We start from the raw sequence: 25,825 nt of genomic DNA, 5'->3' as shown, positions 1-25,825 counted from the left end.
TCATCAACTCATCTAGATATTTGTCTAGTTTTGCAACAGGCTATACAAAAAGCACTAGTGAAGTCAGTGCAAACTAAAATTTCATACCTGCAATGACTTGTTAATATTGCTCTATATACTGAAATGTAAGTACAATATTTATATTCCAGTCAATTTATTTGATAATGATATGGTAACAATGAGAAAGTAAGCCATTTTTCAGTACTAGTGTGCTGGGACACTTCTGTATTTTTATGTCTGATTTTGTAAGCAAATAGTTTTTAAGTGAGGTGAAACTTGGGGAACGCAAGACAAATCAGCCTCCTGAAAGGGGTCCAGTAGTCTGGAAAGGTTGAGAGCCACTGGTCTAGCTAATACTTAGTCCTGCCAGGAGTGCAGGAGACTGGACTAGGTGACCTCTCGAGGTCCCTTCCAGTCCTATGAGTCTATGATTTTGCCCCGCACTCAATGTCGTGACAATTCAGCAGGATCTCAATATGCTCATACTTGCTGCATGAGTGAGCCGAGCTGTATTGGTGCTCTCAGGGGTAGGTTGTGCAGAATTTAGACCCATGTCAGTCCCACTTCACACTGGGATTTTCTGTGCCTGCTGGACTCATCCAATCACTCAACAGAGCTTGGGTCACAACGAGATACTTGCATGACTTTGTGCATGGACTCTCCTGACCTCCTCTGATTAGGTCACCCACAATTGTCTGTGGAGTGAATCAGAAGCTTTTGCTGTGGACTGACCAGTGTATGTTTTTACCCAGCCCTTCTCCAGACATCTTAGAAGGCTTTCCCCCTTCATCAGTCCAGCGCAGAGTGAGACAGACCAGTGGCAGAAGGAGGAGTGGCAGGGGAAAAGAGAGCTCCTCCAGCCTTGCTTAGTTTGGACATAGGGCATTGTACCTCATACGGGGCACTACAAGAAACCCCTTCTGCAGGACAAAGACCCTCTTCCCATCGGAACCTTTCAGTACCTACATGTAACATGGTGGTCTGGGTTTGGTTTGGAGGGAGGATGAAATGGATGCAGATGGGAATGGATGCACTGGAGTTATTTTGCTCATTGACATTTTAACCCTTTCTGCGTTGACTCCAGCTTTTAAGAAGCCAGAAAATCTCAATGACTCCAGAGATTTGGGACAACCACTGGGTTCCATTTCCATGCCCCAGCCTCAGGAATCTTTCAGCTTCTGTTCATTTCTCCATTCAGACTTAATATGATCCTCCCTGTCTGGTCCCCGCTCCCCTCTTGCCACCCGAAGGGGCTGTTAAATTTGTGCGAGATGGCTGGATTGTTTAATGTTAATGGCATCTGATGATTTCTCAGGTTTGGTGCTGTTTGAGCTGAGGGTGAATTCTTTAAAATGCAGACTGACCAGATAGAGTCATAGGGGAGAGAGAATGCTTCTCCCTTTGTCTGTTGGAGCTGTGGCCCATGTATTGTGGCCCACCAATGCATTCCTCCATAAACCTGAGTTCACATACTTACTTCTCTCTGTTTTAGAGCAGTGCCCATTGCTGTGCTCTCGAATCAGTCTGGCTTCAGTATAATTTGCTGGGACACCAGGGAAAAATCAGTATGTTCCCAGTAAATCAGAGCACCCAGTAACCCTAACACTGCCTGTCTCGCCAAATCTTGTTCTGTAAGGTGACCTACTGCTAAAACGTACACTTTCCCTACTGCTCGCATGAAGCTGACTAGTCTTCCAGTGCTGGCATATCACCAAGCTCCTCTTCTCATCCTTCTGGACTCTGGCCCAGCATTGGGGATCTCCACTAGCATCCACCACATTTCTTGGACCCTGTCCTTCCCTGGATGCTCCTGCCTTCAGCAGCTCTCCAGCCTGAGGGCTCTCTGGGCAGTAGCTAATCTCCCCCATTAAGGACACGTGTTCCTTCCAGAAGGCTCTGTGGTTAGATCTTCATTTCCAGTTGATATTTCTCGCTCTAAGAACAGTTTTGCTTGCACGATCAGGGGATCAAGTGGGACCAGGCCCGCAGCTTTAGTACTGCTGAAGGGTGCCAAGTGGATGTCCCTTGAGGCTGAAGTCATCCAGCCACAGAGCAGGTCCATCCCACTCAGGGCTCCAGCTCTCCGGTTCATTCAGTCGTTGGCCTCTTCACTAGGAGCTGTTGTGCCAAATGAGGAACGGGACTGAGACCTCCCACCCAGCCATGCGTCACACCTGACAATCTGATGGCGATGACTTAGTCACTGCACGTCTGAGCCACTTTCCTTTCACTCTCCCTAAGCTGTCCATTCCCCATGTGCACCGCGCATGCTAGTGTTTATATCTTGGCCAGCACAGCTGTGCCAGACCCAGTGCTAGCACAGGCCCATTGCACCAGTGCCAGCCTGTGTCCTGTTTGCATGACCAGAAGAATATCAGCAGGCCCAGGGCCAGCATGCATATGAGTCCCAGCCTCTCCCAGCAGCTGGCCCTCCACCGCGGCACCATGCAGCCCTCTGCCACCATGGAAAGAAGCAGTGTAAAAGTCAACATGTATTTATTTTTAATAACTAGTTTATTACCTTTTATTCCCCACCACCACCACCACCACCACAACAGCTTGGAAGCTGCTTTACTCTCACGATTTGACTATAAAATATCCATAGCCATCCAGGCAAATCTTCCCTGGGAGAGTTCCCAGCCCCTGCTCGTTTATAATAGACATGACGAAAGAGAGAAACCAAATACAAATGGAGCGTTTGTAGCCGGGGTATAAAATATTCAGTGACTAACAGAGCAGGGCAATGTTGAACGTCTCTCAGCTGAGCCGAGAACGAGATGGAAGGGAGCTCTCTGGAGGCCCTTCCCATTCCCCTTTGAGTTATTTGGCTGTTGCTTCTTCCACACTCACCCCCTCAGAATTAGGGTTCCCAGTATCCTGTGACCTTGAGATGCCCCAAGGAACCTAGAGGTAGGGAATCTCCTTTCTACAATGCAGGGTGGCAGAGCATCTTGTTTGCAGTAGAAGGAAATCTAGAAAACAATTGTCCTTAGCCCTTCTTTGGTGTGTCTCCATTCAAGGATCCCTTTACATTTCACTTCACCCACATGAATGAATGAATGCGCACACCCCATGAGGGGGCTCAATACCATTAACCCTAGTTAACAAAAGAGGAAGCTGAGACCCAGAGAAGAGTCTTGTCTGAATATCACAATAAGTCAGTGCCATAGCTGGGGCTAGAACCCAGGAGTCCTGAGCACGAGTTTAACCATTAAGCTCCCGCCCTGCAGGATACTAGCATAAGAGATTAATTGCTGGAGCTGCAGCAGTGTCTCTTACCATGACTACTCATATCAAGATTCACAGCTATTTATCTATGGTGCTTCCTGCCGTAGTAGCAGTTGCAATGCTGTGCAAATGGTCCGCTGTTCCAGGGCAGCACCATGTCTTCTCCCCTGCCAGACACACCCATGCACACAGAGCTTGCAGTGGAGATTGGGATACCTCCTTCATTTACTTGTGTTGTCAATTGCAGTTCCAGATGGTGAATGGTTTGGGGGTCTATCAGAGCAGGGGATTTGGCTCCTCTGAGACATAGCACCTTATTATGTGTGGCCACCATGCTAGATGGCTTCATTAGCACAATCAAGTGCCCAGACTCCTGCCCAGAATGCTTCCTCTCTCCTGAAGCAGTAACTGTGCACAAATTGGAGGTACTTGGGGGCTGAATAGCCAGTCATGTGACTACTTTCATCCAATCAGTGAAAGGGATTTTTTTCCCCTGCTTTCGGATTCATGATGTCACTGCTAGCTTGGGTCAAAATGTTCAGGTTTTTTGGTACATTTACTACCAGTACTAGTCGCTGCCATGTGAGGTCTGCATCTGGGCTAGTAGGGGGATGTGGCCTCAGAGAGGGAGCGTGGGAACTACCCCTCCTCCTATCCTGAAGTTCAGGGAACAGGTTTATTATCGTGGGTCTGTCCAACATCTCTCAAACTCAGCTGACGAGTATTAAAGACACTGTTATTCCAATCCACCTCTGACGGTGATCCTGTCTGGTCACCAAGTTAAATGGGGTCTGGCCTGGCCATTAGCTGGATGTCCCAGGGAAACGTGAAGTGATGCTGGTGATTCAGATGGAGATGTTCTTTTTGAGTCAGTACTGAAACCAGTATGGGGATGAGGGGCAGAGAGGTACTTAGGTAGACAGAGGTGCCAGCTTTCAGATGAAACAAAGGCTCTGATATTTGCAGGTATTAATGATCCCAGGGCACTTGTCACAAGATTCAGGATGTTAACCTCCAGGCTCCTGACCAGCTTGCAGGGTGGGTAAATTCATCCCGTAGACCTGTGTGTTCATCACTTCCTGTGTTGTGCAGTGTGAATGAGCACTGTTAAAAACAGCTGCTACTTTCCACCCTGCAGGTGGCTGTTTTTTAGTAGTGGGTGAAGAGAGGTCCCACTCTATAACACATCTTAATAAAACATGTTGAATTGCCTCCAGAGGGCACAGCACTGTATCATGTAAGATTATGTCATTGAGATGAAGTAGAGGAGGCATATTTCTCCAAATGGGCATGATTCACATCCCTCGAGGCTCTTGGGAAATAAGTTGCAATAGGAGCTGAATGAACAATTTGCAATGAATAATTTATTCAGTACATTTAACCCTTTTTTTTGTTCACGAATCATCCCTAAATTGGCTCTGGCTTTTCCTGATTTTTGTTGTTGTTCAAAATGTATTTGACATTTTTATGAAAACAAATATCAGTTCATGGGTTGTTTGCTGTGGGCAAGGAGCATTCAGTCCTCTGCTATACTTCAATGTACTCTGATAGCAGCTGTTTACTTGTTTATTTTATTTTTTGGAAGTTGCTCAACTGCTATGATGAGGAGCAGGATTATAAATACCTGGCAAGATAACCATATATTGTACTATGTTTTTTAGACTCTCTTGATTGAATACATAGGGGCTGACCCAAATTTCACTGAAGTCAATCTGAGTTTTTCTATGGATTTCAATGAGTTTTGAATTAGGACCATAGATTATTAAGACCAGGAGGGACCAATAGATCATCTTGTCTGACCTCGTTTATGTCACAGACTGAGAAATCTGATTACTCCAACTTGAGCCCAATAACTAGTATGTGTCTATCCTCTGATTGGATGAGCTTTATTTTTATTGTTATTTATTTGCATTCAGCACCTAAAGTGTGCCTGACACTTTACAGATGTCGCCTGCCCCGAGAGCTTAGAGTCTAAAAACCAAAGAACACGTCATGGACAAAGAAAAGATTCACTTGATATTTAATTCTGTGACTAAAACCCCTTCTCCTCTCCCTCTTTTTATTATAAATCCATCTGCCCTGACCTGCCGGCTCCCTTGTACTCCCCCACACTGAAAGGGTGTCCCACAGCGTCAAGTTTCCAGTGCAAATACAAATACACATTCAGCATTTGTATTCTTCAAACATGCTCTCATATTTGCTTACAATTCACTGTCTGGCAGCATTCCATCCTGATGGGGAATTCGCTTACAGGAAAGTCAGTGGGAAATGAATCTTCAATGGGTAGAAACAGGCAACACAGATTCACCTACCAATGCCAGTGAATATCTGCAGATAACCTTTGGCACCATTTGCTCACTTCGAGTTGCCATGAAGGGTGTCCTCGTGGGAAGCAGCTTAACCCAGTCATCCCCAGCTGCTCAGAGGAGACCCCACGCTGTCTCCCCACCCCCTTCTGGTTTAGGATTACAGAACCTTTGCACCAGGTTGAGCAGCTGTTTAGAACTGCAGCCCAACCACCTCTCCAGGGCACGAGGTGTTTTCATCAATTATTCAAACCCTGAAATCAAAACTTATCAGACACTTAAGAGAAATAATGAGAAAGTGGGAGGGAGATCTACCTACACAGCCGCATTCCCCTTATATATTGCTAGGCCACCTTTCTGTTCTCTAAGTGGAGCTTTAATTGCTTCGCCACTGCCCAGCAACATAGGTATGTCAATGAAGATTGCATCTATCCTGTAGTTAGTTGATCCAGGTATCTTTCAGCAGAACAGCCATATGTGCTAGTGTTCATTCCTGCTGCATCTTAGGAGAACACCAGCTGGATGTCCCCAGCATATCAAAGTACAATATTGCCTTTTGGCTGCTGAGGCTAAAATCCAGTTATTCTGCCTCTTCCAGAAGGCCTTAGGAAGGCAGTATTGTGCATTGAGAATTAGCATTTTTTTTACATGAAAAATCCTAAAATACATGAACTTGTTGATGCAGGTGCAGCTACTGCCATCGCTTCTATTGTGGCTGCCCAGCTAGTAAAAGGCTTTGAGAGGTTGGAGAGGCACCCTAACATCTGAACCTTTCGAGGTTGCAGGAGCAGAGTGGGAATCCCATCAGAACAGCCAGTCTCCTGCAGAATTTCCAGTCGCAGTCCAGAATGGGAAGGGTCTGTCTTGCCATAATCTGATCCTGGCAGAAAATCAGAAGTAGAACAAGTTGGAACATGTAAAAACATCCTCCTTGGACTGAACCATGAGACTGTTACCCTCTCTGGCATGCAGTCCTTTGGCAAGGCGCACCTCTGATGGGCTGCTGAGGGTGGGGAGTGAGTGGGAGGACAGAAAGGATTTGGAGCAGCACCTTCAGTTCCACAGCAAAGATAGGTGCTCCCTTCTGCTCCTCTTTCACTTGCTCCTCCCCACTATTTGCCTGCCAGGGCATTGCACTGAGCCATCCCAGCTGTCTGCCATGCACCAGCTGCTACAGACGTGGGGCCCAGCGACTGCCCTGCACTTGGCTTCTGGTCTTGGGGCTGAGAGACCACAGGGAGCCCAACCAGTGTGTAAATTGTGCATCAACTGAGCGGCTGGCTGAGTGGCAGAAGATGAAGGGAGCTGCTACCCACAAAGCAAGGTGGAGTGTGCCAGGAGCTCCATGCGATTAGGCGACCCATAGCACAGGCCTAGAGGAACTGGTGGAAGAAGGATGCTGACAGGCAGAGAACAGGCACGAGCAAATCCTCCCCAGTGAAACATCAGTGAGTTTCATCCTGGTCTGTGGTATGTTCCCCGTTCCATCTCTGCCTGCTCATCAGGGGCTTCAGGAAGCTTTTTACCCTCTGACTCTGTGACTGAAGACCCAGCTAAGGCAGTGCCTGAAAGTGAAGCAGCCAAGCCTCTCTCTCTCTCTCTCTCCAACTGCTCTTCTCTTTTGAACCCTCTGTCTCTTAATGAAGCAGACTTCTGTTTCAGCTCGACTGAGAGCGAGCCCCAGCACAGTGCTCTAGCCAAGGGAACTGAGCGAGGGCCTGGCTATCTCCTATGGCAGAGATGAAAGGGGCGGCTATCAAAGCAGCAAGGGAGGGCTCTGTGTTGCACTGCACCACCGAGGAGAATTCTCCTGGAAGCAACTGAACATGTCATGGAACAAACAGCTGCTGAGCAAGTGACTGGCAATCCTGAGAAGGGTCAGCGTTCCCCCTTCGGCTCTATCCCAGCCTCTTCAGTCTGCAGAGCATGACAACCTCTGAGCACAGGCTCCCTCATGGCAAAGGGATAGTACTGCCCATTTCCCCTCATGGCAGAAACAGCCCCAACATCTCTCCTCTCTGCTAGTATCCAGTACTTCTGGGACCTTCCGGTGCAGAGGTGCAACACACAGGAACAATCAAAGTGGGGGAGAAGATAAACCTTTCAGAACCCTTCAAAGGGCCTGGTTCTAGAAATAGGCTAAGCTTCCATGGGGGAGAGGGAAGGGCTCCTGTGATTTCTGAACCAGATTACCCATTGTGGAGAAGGTGGGACGTGTATTTGTTTTATGAAGCAATGTGTGACTCCATTTACCCACTCACTTTGTGGTGTTACCCACTGGGTGTGGAGAAGTAAGAAATGGATGTTGGTCATGTAGGCAGTCTGTGTTGGTATGAATGAACTATCGAGGGCTGTCAGCAGATGAATGGAGTTGCCTTGGAGATATAATGCAAGACCAGTGATTGGCCATTAACTGACAGCCAGGGGAAGGAGAACATGTGGAAGCTGCGTGATTTGAATTGGAAACAAGTATCTCAGGTGTGAGCAGACTGGAATAGGAATCCTATGCTGCCCTGTGCAGGGGAAGATTGGATCCAGGACTGATGGGCAAAGCAAGGCAGTTTGAATGCAAGCCTGGAGTCTGCATCCCAGGCCAGGGCAACGAGGGGGCTGCCTAACTGGAAAAGCAGAAGCTAGCAAGTTAGGTGAGATCCTAAAATACTATACTCCAGTTGACTAATCAATAGCAGTGGCAAAGGCTAGCTGCCCTGTGTCCAAAGCAGCCCGGTTCCTGCTCACTGCTGCCTTTGCTATTGCAGTGACGCTACCCTTTTCAGAGCACTAGGTAGATGAGAGAGCTGGCGTGAGTATGTCTACATGAGCAGGGAGTCGCATCCCCAGCTCCTTGGGTAAAAGTAGCCAAAGGGTGAAGAGAAAACCAAAGTAGTGCCTACCAGTAGCTGGTGTTCTGGCCAGCTACCCTGTACAAGATGTGAAAGCTGAGCTCCACATTGGTTCAATGGCAGTGTCATTGGAGAGACATTTTAGACCCAGGAATAGGTGACCGGCTGGGTAATAAAATGCAGATCAGAACTGGAGTCTGGGATGCAAATCTCCACCCTGTGAATCTTCTCAGGGGCCATACAGAAATTCCTGCAGAACCCACCGGGACTGGGTATACTCCCTGTCCGTGTGGGGATCTAGCAGATGGTTCTGGCAGCCAGCCCTACTCCCCCAGCATTCACCATATGTGCTCTGCAAAGGGTGTTTTGAAATGATTTCTCTTCCTCCCCCATGCCCACCTTCGCCACGGTGCTGTAATTGAGAACACAAGCCTGGTGCTGATCGCTTTCCATTGTTAAAGACATACAAAGGTGCAGCACAGTGTGCCTCTCTGGTGGCACTCAGAGTGAAATGAAGGCAGTGGTGTTTATTTCAGTGTGTACACTACATGTAGGCGCATCTGAACTAAACAGACTCACTGGTTGCTTTGAATCTCACCCTGGCTCTATAGCATTGCAGTCCAAAACATGGGCCCCTCTCTGTCCTTTTTGATGGTAAAATCCAATTTCTCCTTTCTGTACCATGATCAGTCTTCTCATGACGGTCTGCACCCCCAGGTGTATATTTTATTTCACTATGGGTCCACGCCAGGGCTTTTTTCTTTAAAAAAAACAAACAAAAATTTTAATTTGAACCATCTGCCTAATTTGTCTGTCACTGCAGTATCTAAGCACCCAATACTGTAATTAAGAGAAGTAGCTCCTGTTGTGTGGGGAAGGGCCATTTTCTCTGCTTTCCTCCCACCCCACCCCAGGTAGGTTGTATGGCTGTGGGTTAGATGGAGAAGGGACAGGAACAGTCATACTTGCTTTGTGTAGCCTGCCTGGGGGGCGGGGGATGGAAAGGTTGCTCTGTGATGTGAAGGCCTCATCCTGCTGGATGAGCTTTGCCATAGACTTCAGTAGGATTCTCATCAAGCCCTAAACCAAGTGATATCCTGTAACTGGGCGGACCCACCCCTGCAGCGCCTCCTACTGGTCGTCCTCAGGAATTAGCTCAAACTCCAGTTTGGAGTGCCCTCTGCAGGCCGGTGATCCGCCTTGTTCTCAGCTACTGGCCCCATGTCCCTCCCTGGATCCCGGTGCCCCTTTTACATGGGGTTCTGCCCCCGTGGCAGTGACCCCTTTCTCTTTGGGGTTTCCCCCTCCTGGGAACCCCCCACCCTCTGTCCCCACTTTGCTTCAATATTGGCTACTGCCAGTCATTGTCTAGCCCCACACCCTGGGGCAGACTGCAGTATCAGCCACTCATCATCAGCAAAGGGGTTTGGACCTGCTGCCTTGGCCTACCTCTGGGTTGCACCCTGCAACCCCAGTACCTGTTGGCCTAATCCTAGGCCACAGCCTGGGGCTTTCCAGGCAGGAGCTCCCCAGCTCCGCTGCCTTTCCCCAGCCCTACTCCACGCTAGGTACCTTGTCTAGTTCCCAACAGCCAGGCCCTTCTTCCTCTACAGCCAGAGGAAGACTCTTTTTTCCTTCTGGCGCCCCTGGCCTTCTTATACAGCCTTATTGCTCAGTTTGGGGCATGGCCCCCAGCTGCAGCCACTCCTGCCATCAGCCCAGGCTTCTGGCTCCAGCTACAGCCACATCCTGGGCTGTTTTAAGCTGCAAAGGGCAGGAGCGGGTAACCACCCCGCTACACACCCTTTCCTCCCAATCTCTACAGTTGGAGTTCCAGTGTAGGGCTTTCTACCCAAATACCAGCCTGGCCTCTTTCAGAAGCAATGTTGCTCTAGATCATTGAGCAGGGATGCAGAAGGAGGTGGTCCCTGAAGTAGCTAGGCCTTAGCCTCCTCAGAGCTCTGAAGGTGACAGCTAGACCCTTGAAAGGGACCTGGCTGAAGACAAGCAAGACCAAAAGGCTATTTACTGTAGTACATGGACAATAGTTCCTTATAATGGAAATGCCTTCCCTTCCCTGACTATGGCATTTCTAAAAGGATAATGGATACCATGGATAAGACTCTTTGTAGATAGGTGCTATACAGTATCATATGTCCAATGTATAGCAGAAAGCCATGTTTAAGGAACAGGTCTATTAGCAATGTCCAAAATACCATGCCATCAAGGTTGTAGGGCGATCATGAGTCCTGTTGAGTAGGGATGCTGTCTCCCAGTAGGCTCAGTACTAAAAGAACAGCAGCACTGCAGTTGGGACCCAGTCCTGAGCCTGCCATCAGCTGATTGGAAGCATCTAGGGGGAGCAGGTGTGAAGTGGAGTCCATAAGGAAATAAGAAGTCAAACCACAGACACAACCTGCCTGTGTCAGGACAGAGCAGCCCACAGAGAAGGTAAGGAGAGGCTCAGCTCATCATGACATTGAGATCATTGCGCAAATCCGAGACCTTATTGCAAATGTAGGAGCAAAGGCCTGAGTGACCTGTGGGCCCTGATCTTCAGTTCCTTATCACAGGGAAAGGAAGCACCTCCAGCTCACCAGGGATAGAGGATAGTCCTATTGAGAGAGGTAGAGAGCAGGTACAGTCTCCACAGATGCCAGCTGAGATACAGAGCTGTAATCAAGGCTCTCCCAGCCCTTCCTCACACTGCCTGGGGGAATGCAGGTGTTTGAAGACTCATTCAGTTCAAGTTGCTCTTTATTTTCCTCATTGCTGGGCTGTAAATAATCAAGTGTCCAGCTGAGAGTGTGGCTGACTCTGTCCTCCTCTCTTGCCTTCCTTATCCCTGACAGGCAGGTGAGTTCCAGGAGAGACTGACGGACTCATATGCCCAAATGATTATTCTGAGGGCTTCCAAGTGTCAGAGACTCTAACCCCCAGATGGCAAAGTTCGTTGTCTGACCACGAGAGAGAGAGGCAACACCAGCAAGGTCCGATCAAAAGCTCTTTATTAACAAGTGCACGCATCAATAGAGAGCAGCTCGTCTCCAGAGAGAACCAGCCTGCTCTTTACATCTTAGTATAAGCCTATATAGACAGTTCTGTCTCATTATAAATTATTCACTGGAGCAACCCACCCCCTTTTTCTAACAGCTAGAAACTAGACACTTTTAGTATATATGTTTTACAGCATTAGGTGATTAACAATATCTTAGCAAGCACCAGAAGTTAGGAATGTAGGGGACTTAAAACAGACAGAGAACTGAACCAAGGAGTGAAAACAGGGAGGCTGGGATTTTTTGTCAGTTCTTTAAAGGAACTGTTCCTAACACAGCACAGTTGGTACTATACCAGGAATGCAGCCCCTTCCTTATTTTACTTTTTTTCAGCGCTTCGTGAGACATGCTGCTTTTTAGTTTTTTTCCACTTAGGGATTACCCACAAACCTTTGTTAGCCTGACTTTGGTCAGGTTGGCATACCTGGTTTTGTCTGCTATATCTTTATTCAGGCCTAACACTAGGATGGGACTGAGCTGGTGACAGGAAATGGGAATCTGCTATCAAGGCAGATTTAGTTCCCACTTCACCCAGCTCTGTTTGAGCTTTGCAAATTGGCCGACTGACTCCCGTGTGTGAGATAGCAGGGAGGCTGAGTGCAGGGGATCAGCTTAGGGATTTTCAGTTAGTCAGCCTGTCCTGTGAGGGACTTGCCTACCCCAAATCCTCTCTGTCTCCCCCTTTGCCCTGATTGTCCTCTGTTTACACATGAGAAGACTGAGGCAGGGAGAGGGGAAAGTGACTTAACCAAGGTCCCACAGTAAATCAGAAACAGACCTGGGAATAGAACCCAGGAGTCCTGACTTCCTGTTCTTTAACCACTAGACCATGTCCCCTCCCACTCTTTTGTTTTGGCTGTGTTTTCAGTGGGCCTCTCTCTTTAAACACAGCAGTAAATATTCTTAGTTTAAAATTACACAATTTAAAAATCCCTTGAGTCAAATCCTGTCGGTCTTACCCAGGAAGGACTCTTACTGACATCAGACAAGGTTCATGGGCATTTTGCATGATCGACTGCAGCATTTTGCCTGTTATTTTTAGCACAATTGATAAATGCCCCGTGTCGTTCAGCTCTCTATGCTGGAGTACACACAGCGCCTACCCCTAATTACAGCTTCCATAAAATGAGCCAGATTCCCCCAAGTGTAGCTCCATTACAAGTCCACCGATGTCAAATTGCAGCAGGGATGAAGTATGCCTGGAGGGTGGGCGGGGAGGAGGGGGAAGAGACACTCCCATGGATCTGGGCACATCCAACTCTGTTTTCCCTTTGCACGTTTCTGCCCCAGGAAGATGTATGTAGCCCACAGTGAGACTGTACAGATTTGAACCCTGCCAGGCTTTGTCCCTTCCTTCAGGCAGATACTCAACTGGGTATTTTTAATCCCTGGCAAAACCCACAAAATTGCCTCTACCAGGCACAAGTAACTGATTTTTCACAGGTTTGCCATGGAGGGAACATTGCCAATTTAAACACATCATGTTGCCATTTACACTACATTAGATATTGATTTAGAAAGTCATGGCAATAGCAAGAAGGGAAATCTGGTCCTCTTACTCCAAGAACTCAGGCCCCTACCACCTGAGCGAAAGGAAAATCTTCCTTGCTCGCTAGCAGAATAGGTCCTACGACACACAGTTGAGCAGTTCTGACTGCATTCCACAGAGGGCAGTGATGGGTATACACACTAGCCAGTTCATTACAATATGTACCTATCACATGAGGTTAACTCATTAATGCATGCGAAGTGCTTGGAGATCCATGTTTTTTCTCTGACTATGGACTCTGGTAGCACTCTCCCACATGTAGCCAGCATCCAGTTGCACCAGTATTCATTAGGCTACTGAGCCTGCCCTCTGTAAAACTGCTGAGTCTCACTATGCAGAAGGGTGTCTGTCTGCAATGAGCTCTTGAGTCTGGTGTGAGGGATCCAACAGACAGGACTAGGGCTTGAGAGAGCTTGGATGGAATCCCGTCTATTAAAATAGGAGTGAAACGAAGCGTTGAGCAAGCAGGCTTGGGAGGCTGTTGAGAGCCTGTAATTGTGTTTATTACACATATGTTGCTATACAAAGCATCATTAGAGACAATGGAAGAGTAAATACCTCTTATCATAGCACAGAGACAAATTACATTCCTATAAATTACAGCTCAGCGCAGCTTGATGGTATTTCTCTCCCTCCATCACCAATATGATCGTTTTCCCCACTCTGTGTCTCACCTCTGAGTGGTAACTTTCCACTACAGCACCATAATTGAGAACACAAGCCTGCCGCTGATTGCTTTTCATTATCATTCATTTAAATGAGCGAGAGAAAGGCCTGTATTTGTTCCCAGGATTATGAACAGTAATAGGTTCCTTTTGAGGGCTTTAGTTCGCTCCAGGGATTTGCCTGCTCGGAGCTTTGGGCTTGCTTTATGATCAGCTGGGTTAAAATAAACAGCCGTGCCCAGGACACAGTCAGAGGCCTGGTTACAAGAGGAAGGGCTTCGTCTCTCTGCGCTGGGGCAAGGGCTGGGGCCCTCATGTTAGGCTTACAGTTGGCTCTACAAAGCTGTAGTGTATCTGTCTCTACACTGTACATCTACTGTATGGTAGATCACCCCCTTATCTCCATCTCTGTTTAATCTAACCTAGGATCCAAACTCCTTTTGAATTTCTGGGGTGGTTTTTGGATTTGAATCCCCAGACCTGATTGGTTTGAAGTTGAATCCAAATCTAACTTCTGGCAGCAGCCAAAATCGGTTGTGAACAGCTGATCTCATGAGATTTCCACCTTTGGGGGCTGGAATATTACAGGAACATCTGTTCTGAGTTTCACCATCATTGAATCCGAAACTGTACCCCCGCCTACAGCTAATCCAGGTCTGCGCTGTGATCCCAAACACCACCTGGCTTCACGCTCCACTCCATCAAGCTAGAGGGATACAGTATTATGCATACTACTCTGTGGGTATCTCTCTACTCGTCATACAGTCCTCCTTTTCCTAGCCAGACCTCAGTTACTTTGCTTCCTTCCAGCCACACTTTTTAGATCTCTCATCCTTTTGGTCAGTATCTTAGTCTCGCTGTAGGGCTCTGTGTTACCTAAAAGCTCTGTGGAAAATGCCACACTGCTGCTTAAGCTGCCGTTGTTCCCAGGGTTGAGCTTGTCGTCGGGTGCTGTGCCCGCCTCCGTTCCCTGGCTCACTGGCCCACCCGTGCCAGCTGTTCCTAACTTTTTTGCAGTTCCGACAGAGTGAAGTTCCTATCCCATGGCAACGGAAATAAGACCTTTTCATCCTGCAAGCAGGTAACATTTAGCAGCATCCCCTTGGGTTACTGTATCTGGCATCGCAGTTGGTTCTCTTTTGTGTTCACGCCACTCTTCTGAAATGCCAGCTCTGTGCTTAAAGGAGCCAACAGAAGGCACAGCTTACTCGCACGGTAATTGATTCCTCCTCACATATTACAGGCCTTTATTTTCCCCTCTGATTAGAAAAGATGAGATGATACAGATAACAAATAAAATACCAAGATCGCCCTATTGGAGGGAGATACCAATGAGACTGGCAGTGCTCAGGGATTTTCCTCTGTGCCGCTCTGTCACTGTGGGCGCCGACCTGCTGCAGCACTCTAGCAACAGACACCTGGCCTCCCATTAGCTGTGTATCACAAGCAGGTGTTTTGAGGAAAGTCAAACCACAGTCAGATGGGCAGGAGGACGGGGAATGAAAAGAGGCAGCAAAACTACCAGTAAGGATGTGGATTTCTAAATGAGAAACTGTACATCACCGTCAGATAAAACCAGGCTAGAGGCTTGATCGCAGGTACAGCTGGTTGGAAATTTTTTTGGCAAAACGTTTTTTGCTGAAAGATGCTGATTCATTGAGACCAACACAATTTGCGAACCTGGGTCAGAGTCAGCGAAGCACTCAACTCAATGCAGTTTTGGTAACGAAAATCATTTTGAGGTTGTTGAACCAGAAGGTTTGGTGGGGGTTGAGTTGAAACAACTTTTTGTTTGGAACTATTAGTAAATCTACTCTTTAAAAAAAGGGAAAATGTTTCAATTTTGACAATCTTTCAAAATTATCTAAACCTTTTGATTTACCCAAATCAATTTTTTTTCCAGATTTTATGTTTATGAAAATTTTCAAGATTTCAACTTTGCATCACAATTTGGGATGGGAAAATGTCAAAAACTCTCATTGGATAGGAAGAAAGTTTTCTGCCCTGCCCTAACTGCAGGCAGCTGTCCTGCACTGGCCCTCAGGGAATGAATGGAACAGAACAGGCCCATCTCTGATGGCTGTGAGCTGAGGACTGGAGGCATCTCCCAGTTAGATTTTTCTCCTACATGGAGCCACTGGAAAGTCAGTATAATTACTACTCTCCCACTCACTAGCATCTTCCATCCAAGGATCACAAAGCATTTGTAAAGTATCAATTAATCCTCATAATCTTCCTCTGTGAAGTGAGTTAATATCATTATCCCCCTTTCACAGATGGAAAAACTGAAGCACAGAGCGAGAGGGAATAACTTGCTCAAGATTACACAGCAAGTCATAGAGGGCTAGAGCTGGGAATGGAATCCAGGAGTCCTGATTCCCTGTCCTGTGCTGTAACCACCAGCGTATCCTTCCTTACCCCAGGAACTGTACAGTGTCTGCTACTGGGGAATGCCCACCTGGAGCTGTTAGGCAGCCTTTATAAACAACTGGTTGGACATGGAACCTCTGCTCTAGCAGAGGGACATTGGTCCCCTTACGAGCATAAGGTGTTTGGCTTGACCTGAACCCATCTGAAGTATTTATCAGGGAGTTGAAAGTTATGTAGGAAGCAAGGAGGATTAGTAGGGATGAGAGAAGGCTCCTGTTGCACAGAGGGGCATAATCACCAGAGCTGCATGTGGTCATTCGTCAGGACTTTGTGGATCTCAGCTGGGTCCTGCTCACAGAGTTTGTTTTCAGAGGAATATCCTAGAAAGCATGAGGCCATGCACCATGGGCTCCATTGATCACATCCAGCACTCGGGGCAGGATCAACCTGGACCATGACACAGGGCCCTCTCCTGGTGCCTTCCTGGTGCTAGGCAGAAGCTTGCTGGCATTAGACCACATATGTTCACAGCCTATCTGCTGGGGTGGCATAGAGCCGGCCTGCCTTTGCTGATCTTCAGGCTGGCTGGGATCTCTCTTCTCAGCCTGTTGTTCCATCTCTTCAAGTAAGCTGGGGTCTGGTCTGGGAAGAAAGAATCTTCAGTCCTCCACAATCCTCGCAGAGAGAGAGAGAGAGAGTGTGTGTGTGTGTGTGATGCCACCCTTGCTGCCCCAGCAGAAGACAAGGGGTGCGGTGGAGCAGGAGGCACCACTGTCATCCCAGTGAAGCTCTACCATGCCACCTGTATTCCCAGCTAAGTATTCCCAGCTGTTACATTGGAATGGAAGCTGTACTGCTTTTTAGAGCATAGGACCAACAATACCAGATGGTCCCATTTGGAGGCCAGAGCCAAAGGTTTATTGCCAAGAGGAGGTACTCCCATCACGAGGCATTTAAGCTAGGCTGGACCTGGAGACCATTATAGGAAACAAACCAGGACTGACTGAGCAAAGGAATGGACTCTAAGGCCTCTTAAATCTTCCATTTCTTTGGCTCTCATCAGTAGCTGCCATCCTGTTGATTTCAGAGAGCTTGCACTCTTTGCCATGTCTGAACATGGCCCTATGAATCCATCAGAGTAGCAAGCAGAAGGCCATAGTCCCAGAGACCGTCGAGGGGAATGTCTTTCCAAGCATGCTCAGAGAGGCAGCGTGGGTTAGTAATTAGAGCACAGGCTTAGGAGTCAGCAGACCTGGGTTCTTTTCACAGCTCTAACATGGATTTGTAATGTAATCTTGGGCAAGTGACTTAGCTTCTCTGTGACTCAGTTTCCTCCTCTGTAGGCTGGGGCTAGTGATACTGACCCACCTCACAGGGGTGTTGTGAGGCTTCATTGATGTTTGTAAAGTGCTCCAAGATCCTCACCTGGGAAGTGTGTATTATTTATTATATTTCATTTATTTAGTTTATTAGTATTTTTATTACTAGAGATCTTTGCTGGGCAAAAGGTAAGAGCCTTGCTCCTTTTCCCCTGTTACTGCAGAAAGAGGCCTGGAGTTGACAGCCACGGGCGTGCTCAGGATTGGTTTGGTCCTCGATCAGGAGTTCACAGTCAGTGCATAGCTGGCACCAATTCACATTCCAGATGCTCCTCTTAGTCACTTTCCATTTTGCCTTCTCTTTTTTCCTAGGGCACCAAAGTCCATATATTGAACGATTTGTCCCACCTCTGGCTGCTCAGCCAGGCTCTTGCATGGCAGATCCTAGCATCAGTCACTAAAAGAGGTTAGAATAGAGGGTGGCTGTTTTTAATCCTCGCTCACTGGCAGCTTCCTGCTAATTCTTTCCTCTCTCCGCACCTCTCACCTTCCCAGCTCTGGTGGCTATAATTAGCTGTGCTCAACATAGTCTCATTGACATTGATCTATGGGGTTATTTAGTTCCTGCTTGGACCATCAATTCACCCTACGGCCTCAATGAGATTCAGGCTTCATTCTTCTTCAATCAGACACTCCTTCACTGGTAGTTTCTGAGGCCAGCGGGCAGGGAGGACATAAGGATGCCCGTGGCTAAAAGCTGTCTTTTGCTAGAGACTCCCACAGTGACTTCCCTCATTCCAGGCTCCATGTTTCCACAGAGGAGAGCCCGGGTTCACTTCTCTCAGTCTTCCCGAGGTCACGCGACGCTGGCTGACCTCTCTGGAGAGCGATGTGCTGTGTCACATGTCACCTCGGTTTGTGGTGTCAATCCAAGTGCAAAATGGGCACCTCCGGGGAAAGGATCTGCTCATACCATTCGAAGGATTTTTTTTCCCCCTCACTTGTTCAAATTCACCTCCTAGGAATCAGAGATGGAATGTTAGGTCAGCCAATCCATCCTGCCTCCTCACCAGTCCTGACTTAAACCCAAGGTGATGTTTGAATAACTCCAGTCATGGGGTTTCTTTTCCTTTTCTTTGGAGACGATTCCACAATCTTATTGGGAACTTTTTCTTCCTGTTCAGCTTGTTTAGTTTAATCCCATAACTCCTACTACCAGTCCATTGGACCTCCCTGAGCAATTTCTCTTCCCCATTAGTGCTGACTCCCTTTGGCCATTTCTAGGCAATCTCTCTCCCTTCCCCGTTAGTGTACGTCTACACTGCACCTTGGAACTAGCCTCCCAACCTAAGTAGGCAGATTTGCACTGTTTTGCTAAAAACAGCAGCATCACTGTTGTGGTTCCAGTCTCCCAGGCCCACCCAACCTCTGGGTCTGAGCTCAGGTGGGTCAGTTCACGTCTTTGCTGGAGCTGCAACATCCATGCTGCTATTCTTAGCGCACTCGCTCAAGCCAAGCTAGTGCGTGTCTGTCTACCTGGGCTGGAAGGCTTCCTCCTGGCTGCACTGCCGCTGTGCCCATAGTGGTGTGTTAGCCAAGTTACAGATATTTCATGCTTTTAACCTTTCCTTGTGAGTCAGCCACTCTGAGTCTAAACATTTCATCATCTTGATTACACGTCCCTGAACATCCTCCAACTTATTGATAGCTTTCTGACAGTGCAGCCCCCCAATGGGGTCCTGCCACAACCAGAGAGAGAGAGACGTCTGCTGCTGCATGCCAGCTACCTCTGAGACTTGGATGCCATGTATGAAATGCTCCTAGATGCACTGTGACCAGAGCGGTATGGAAAGGGATTGCTCCCTCCCTGCCATGTGCCTGGTGCCTCTGAGAATAAAGTATCCAGGTCAGAACACAGCAGACCAGCTGCAGTCAGACCAGAGGCACATAGAGCGAGGGTATTATCGCCTCCCTGCTCTCAGATATGACACCTCTGGGTATGGAGGCCACAAACACGCTGGTTTTTTATTTTTTAGTCATGGAAGAGCAGCAGTGGCTTCAGCCTAGCCCTTCAGTGCGAGGGCTGGAGATGCCATGATTCTATTCAAGACCTCCCTGGTTCCCATCCCCTTCTGTCCTCTTGCTCTAGGAACATAGTCCTGTCCCAGGTGATCTCTGTGGCTCAGATCTTCAAAGATATAGGCAACTAACCCTTGCTGAAATCATGGGCAGCTCTGTTGGGCAATTGACATAGGGTCATTAATGCCCCAGTTTCAGCAGGACTCTCTGGGACACCTGTGTCATAAACAGATAGTTAAGGTCTCTTTTACCTGTAAAGGGTTAACAAACAGTAAACCAAAAACACCTGACCAGAGGACCAATCAGGAAACAAGATACTTTAAAATCTCGGTGGAGGGAAGCCTTTGTTTGTGTTTTTTGGGTTTTGCTTTGTTCTCTCTGGGTCCTGAAAGGGACTAGATATCCAACCAGGTTTCTTGCCAATCTCCCTGCTACAGTCTCTTATATATTCAAAATAGTAAGTATTAAGTAGAAAGGCAGTTATAGTCTTTTGATTGTTTTCGGTATTTGCAAATGTGTATTTTGCTGGAAGTATTTTAAATTGTTTTTTGCGGGGGGGAGGCTTCTTTCTAGTCTCTACAAGCTGAAAGACCCTGTAACTTTTACCATCTAAATTACAGAGACAACTTTTACTTTTTTTCTTTCTTTTTATTAAAAGTTTTGCTTTTTAAGACCTGTTTGATTTTTTCCCCTTGTTGAGGCTCAAGGGAATTGAGTCTGTACTTACCAGGAAATTGGTGAGAGACAGGGAGAGAGAAGAGGGGGGAAAAAAACCTGATTTCTCTGTGTTGTGATTCAAGGAGTTTGAATCATGGTGATCTCCTAGTGTACCCAGGGTGGGAAAGATCTGGGAGGAAGAAAGGAGAAGGGGGGGAAATGGTTTATTCCCCTTTGTTGTAAGACTCAAGGAATTTGGGTCTTGGGGTCCCCAGGGAAGGTTTTTGGGGGGACCAGAGTGCCCCAAAACACTATATATTTTTGGGTGGTGGCAGTTTATCAGATCTAAGCTGGTAATTAAGCTTAGAGAAATTCATGCTGGTACCCCAACTTTTGGACTCTAAGATTCAGATTGGGGAATTATACCATGACAACCTGCAAGTTGATGGAGCCTGACCCAGCCTCCAGTGTCCAGTTTCTTTTTTGCAGGCTCCTTGAATCTTCTGGTTCGTGTGCAGAACAAACGGGCCATCGACACCCAAGTCTGGTCGCTCAGTGAAAACAAAGGAAACGAGTGGAAACAAGCACACGTCCCCATCAGCCCTCCAGGACCCTTTCAGGTAAGCAGGCACTAGACCTGCCCCCCACCTCTTGGGTGCACGCTATGCCCAGGAAGAGCATCACCAGAACAGCCCTGTCATTATGCGTTGCCTAACAGGGGTCGGACACAGGGTATGTATGGTACATGGGAGGGCACAGGGCAGTTCCCCACTCCCAAGCTTGTGGGGAGGGAGTGAACTGAAAGTCACAGCCAGTTTCAGGGGGGGAAGGAGAATGTGGTTTCATGCCTCTGCAAACCTCTTGCCTAATTCCATCATGCACAAGCACAGATTTGTTACTATCAATCTGCAGTTGAGGCGAGCACTGTCCTGGGAACTGGTCTGATACTGCAGGGTTGCTTGTGAATGCTGGATCAGTGCACTGGGCTGTTACTCTAGCACTTGGGAGCTTCCTGTCGGGGGCAGGGTTGTGCGCTCTGGAGCCATGCACACTGGTTTCTTGTTGTAGGGTTGCTTGTAAGCACTGGGCTTTGCACTTTTTTGGGGCTTGTGAGTGCAGGGGCACACCTCCATTAGTTGTTGTAGGGTGCTTAATGCAATGCCCTGCATGCTGGGTTGGTGTTGTAGGGTTGCATGTCAGTGCTGAGTCTGCGTACACTGATTTGTTGTATAAGCGTGAAGTGCCTATACTGTGGGGTGCTATAAAATCACAAATAAGAGCCTGAGTGCAGCATGTTGCTGGGTGGTGAGCGGGCCATGGTGCTGGGTGGCGAGCAGGCCGTGTGTGCTCTCTCCAGGTAGGGTGACCAGACAGTAAGTGTAAAAAATCAGAACAGGGGGTAGGGAGTAATAGGTGCCTATATAAGAAAAAGACCCCAAAATTGGGACTGTCCCTATAAAATCGGGACATCTGGTCACCCTATCTCCAGGGTAGCTGAGCAGGGACTATAGTGGCCATGCAGGACTAGTAGTGGGGGCTGAGAGGAAGAGGGGATGAGCCAGAAGCTGGGTTTTACCCTCTCCTTAGTGAGTGAGAACTGGCACCAATAGTGTACCCCCTGCCGCCAGCAGGTAGTGATTGAGTCTCTGCCCCTGGGCTGCCAGCAGATTTTGGTAACCATGGGAACAGAAGAGGGAGCTCAGGCTGATGAATGACAGGCTCTGAGAAGGAAGGAGCCAGTCTCTCCAGGATTCCCAACCAGGATGGGTGGCATAGGGAGGGGAGCCCTACAGCCCCCAAATGGAGATGCAGGAGATGCCCCAGAGGTGGAGTGGGAATTGCTGTCTCCTATCTGTGGGGAGCAGGGGCTGCCCCAGTTCAACTTACTCCCACCCCAGTGCTTTAGTGACAGTAGGTCCCTCACTGGCCTGCCCAAGGGCACTCAGGAGAGTGACCCTCTGTGCACTGCAGGCGTGGCAGGTGATAAGCACACGGAGCCCCACGCTCAGGCAGCCGGCGGGTTGGAGAGGGAGAAGAGCCCCGTGGGAAACAGCCTAGGGGCTGCAGGGGAGTGACCAGAGGGCTGGGAGAGCAACAAATCCCACTCAGGGGGCTCAGCCGGGGGGCAGCCAAGTGGCTGTAGGGAACAGAGACTGTTCAGGGGGGGTGACCAGTGGGCTACAGGAGCCTAGGACCCTGGGCTGGGGGTGGAACCCCCTTACGGTCACGGCACCTATGCTGGGCAGTTGGCATCTGTGGATGTGGCACCCTGTGTCCTACCTGTTCTGTATACATGGGCCTGGCCTGTCAGTGAGGCCATTCCCCTGCCTCGGGGCAGCCCCCCTCACTGTTCATTGTCTCTGTCCGCAGATCATCTTTGAAGGCGTCCGCGGCACAAGTTATGAGGGGGACATTGCCATTGACGATGTCACTCTGAAAAGGGGAGACTGCCCAAGGAAGTCGATTGGCCCAAATAAAGGTGAGTGTGTGAGAAGGCTTGAGTATGCATGTGAGTGGGCACCTGGGGGGCTGCTAGATGAAGAATGGGGGGGGATCTGATGTGTTGGTATTAGCGTGTATCGGTGAACAGAGAGGGAACATGTGTAAGTATAAGTACACGGTGTGTGTTGCTGGGTGAGTGTTAGCAGGATGTTTGTGTCTGTGGTGTTTTTACATCAGTGTTGCTTGCTGTGGGTGGGTTGGTGTGTGCGCTGGGGAGGCGGGTAGTGTGTTGGGTGAGTGTTGGTTGTCAAAGGGGTATGTATGGGTGTTTGAGTTGAGGGTATGTTGGTTGGGTCAGTGTAGGGTGGGTGTTGAATATTAGCTGGGTCTGAGCGGACACTGGTGCAATGGGAAGTATGTAGAGTTGAGTGTCTGGTATGTTGAGGGGTGTTGGATATCAACTAGATCTGTGTGGGTTTTGGGAGGGGTGTTAGATGTCAGTTGGGTCTGTGTGGGTGTTTGTGTTGGGTGGACAGTGTGTAGGGTAGGTGTTGGTTGGGTGTAAAGGAGGTTTTGTTGGATGGATGGCATGTAGGGTGACTGGATGTTGGTTGGGTGTGGGGGAGGTTGCTTTGGGTAGGTGGTGTGTAGGGTGGCTATTGGATGTTGGTTGGATCTGTGGGGGGTTGTGGTGGGTGGGTGGTGTGTAGGGTGGTTGTTGGAGGGTGTGGAGGGTTGTATGGGGAAGTATACACTTACTGCTCAGTGTATGATGACACATTATTAAAGCAAAGCCTTCCAACAGGAAAGGGGAAGAGTGTTTAGCTGCCTGATCAGGTAAAACCATGACAGCGTAGGACACAGATCTCTCATGGTCAACGTGACATTGCTGTTCGGTTGCTCCAGAACCTCTAACCCCTGAACTGGAAAATAATAGTCCAGGGTCATTGTGACCTTAAAGAATGAAGCAGAATCCATATGGATGGTTGTAGCGATGTGGGACTCATCCCTGCAGCACCTTCTGCTGGTCTCTTCTCAGAATTAGCTTGTCCAGCCTCCGGAGCACCCTCTTCAGGCTGGTGTCCCACTGCTGCTTGGCCCTCGTGTCCCTCCCTGGACTCCTGTGCCCTGTTATCTTAGGTGCTGCCCCCTGGCAGTAACACCTCACTCTTGGGGTCTCCCCTCCCCAAGGAACCCCCACTTCCCCATCTCCACCTCGCCTCAGTCAAAAGCTACTGCCAGTCACCAACTAGCCCCCGCGCCCTGAGGCAGACTGCAATATAAGCCACTCATCACAGGCAAGGGGGTTTTGAACCTGCTGCCTTTCTCTGCAACCCAGTACCTCTCTGGGGCCTTGAACAAGGCCCTGCAGCCTGGGGAGTTGCCAGCCTGGAGCTCTCCAGCCCCGTTGGCCTTTCCCCAGCCCTGCCTCACTCTAGGTGCTCTGAGTTTCCCAGCAGCCAGCTCCTTCCCCCCCCCCCCGAAAGCAGAGAGACTGACTGCTCCCCAGTCTACTGCCCTCTTATAAGGACCAGCTGTGACTACTTCCCCAATCAGCCCAGCCTAAGGCTCCCAGCCCCAACCCTCTCCAAGGGCTGGCTTTTAACCCCTTTCAGGCCAGGAGCAGGTGACCACCCCTCTACAATGGTGTTGCTGTACCTGCTAGCTGGTCAGAAGCCTGCAACTGGGCACTGAACTCTGTGTTAATATGCCAAGGTCTTGGTCAGGGTATTGGGCGGTTGCAAGACCACTATTTCTGGAGAGGCTTTTGAAGCATCACAGATCCTGTACCAGTGGAGCTGGCTAACACTAGTTATTTGAGTAGCCTTGGAAAGGGGGTAGATCTTCTTTGAGCTTTTAAGGCTCAATCCTCCAATGAGAGACAGACTGCATCAGAACTGAGGGTGCCAGCTAACCCGAGAACCCTAGAATTTCGAGATTGAACAGAAGTAGCTGTATTGGAGCCTATTTAGTCCACCTCTGAGGCCCAGGCAGGACTGTTCCCTAGAGTATACGCTGGAGCTGCTTGTTCAGTCTCATTCTAAATGTCCTTAGCAATGTGCCTTTTCCCTGGGGAGACAGTTCCCCAGCCTAATGAATCCTACAGTCAGGAAATACGTTCTACTTGGCTTCGTTTCACCATCCCACTCTGAACAATCTCTCTCATTTCTTAGAAAATGCACTTTTCACATACATGTAGGTGGATCTCAGATCACCCTCAGTCATTGTTTTGGCAAGAAAGATTTAGTTCTTTCATCTTCACTCAGAAATAAACCCTCTAGCCCCATTATCATTTGTGGTCCTCTTCGCTAAGCCTCTCCAGTTTGACGATACCTTCCTGACATGAAAGGTGTCTAAAGAGGGACCCTTCCCTCCTGGCTGTAGGATGTGATGCCATGGCTGTACTATAATAGCCAGTTTGATGCCACATTGCAGTGGGAAAGAGGAACGCTGGTTTTTCCTTGACTTCTGTCCCTGAGCACGAATGCTAGTGTCCCACGAGCATAATCCCAGCTACAGTCTCAACTGGATCCCCAAGAAAGAGAGTGGGACAGCAGGTATCCAGTGTATGTGGAGCTTGCAGTTTCCTGTGGGGACAGCTGGCACTGATGTTGGTTGACTTGCTTTACATGGTATGTCTGTTTTCCATAACCAATCTCTCTCTCTCTCTTTGGCCTGCAGCAGTCGCCCTTCCAGGGAGCGGCGTCCCAACCCTGCACAAGTCTTCTCTCTGTGGGCCACTGACTTTTTTCCTTTATGTGCTGCTCAGATGATGGCAAGCGAGCATTCCTGTCTTCTGGACAAGACATTCCTGCTCCTTTCCTACTCAGTCACCTCTACTCCTCTTCCTCCCCTTCCTCACTGGCACACCAAAGTGTCCATATGTTACCAAAGACTGACAAGCATGACCACGCAAAGGGATCTGCTCAGAACCTGGTGGATTCCTCAAGAAAGTCATAATGTCTAAAAAAATAAAAACACAAAATGAGAGAGAGAGAGAGAGAGAGAGAGAGAGAGAGAGGAAGGAAGAAAACAATCACACAAGAAGGAATGAAGAAAAATGGGAATGACAAAAATGTAAAGAACAAATGAAGGAGGAAACTCCCCCTCCCCGTGTTTCCTTGGGAATATCTGACAGGACTTCCTCAGGGAAGTGGGAACTTTTGTTTTAAACAAAATATATATATATATTAAAGCACAAATTTCTACCAGAACTGTTAACTTCTTTACTGCAGAGGCCACAGCTTAGGAGACCATGTATCGCAGCGCTCCCCTTTTGACTCTTCATGTTCCACCTTTATCCTGCTGGC

General features: G+C 48.5%; 1 protein-coding gene across 1 annotated transcript in view; it reads left to right on the top strand.

Annotated features, from left to right (window-relative positions):
• MDGA1 (MAM domain containing glycosylphosphatidylinositol anchor 1) overlaps positions 1 to 25,500 on the top strand; it is a 197,477-nt gene extending 171,977 nt beyond the window's left edge. The window contains exons 15-17 of the mRNA XM_030554282.1: positions 20,562 to 20,692; positions 22,443 to 22,551; positions 25,197 to 25,500. Of these exons, the coding sequence (XP_030410142.1) occupies positions 20,562 to 20,692; positions 22,443 to 22,551; positions 25,197 to 25,288 (332 nt within the window). The 3' untranslated portion in view covers positions 25,289 to 25,500. The remainder of the gene's footprint in view (positions 1 to 20,561; positions 20,693 to 22,442; positions 22,552 to 25,196) is intronic.
• Positions 25,501 to 25,825: the final 325 nt, after the last annotated feature.

Source organism: Gopherus evgoodei, chromosome 3, assembly GCF_007399415.2.
Source record: "Gopherus evgoodei ecotype Sinaloan lineage chromosome 3, rGopEvg1_v1.p, whole genome shotgun sequence".
NCBI lineage: Eukaryota > Metazoa > Chordata > Testudines > Testudinidae > Gopherus > Gopherus evgoodei.
The sequence above is the reverse complement of the archived record's forward strand: the minus strand, read 5'-3'. Positions and strand labels throughout refer to the sequence as shown.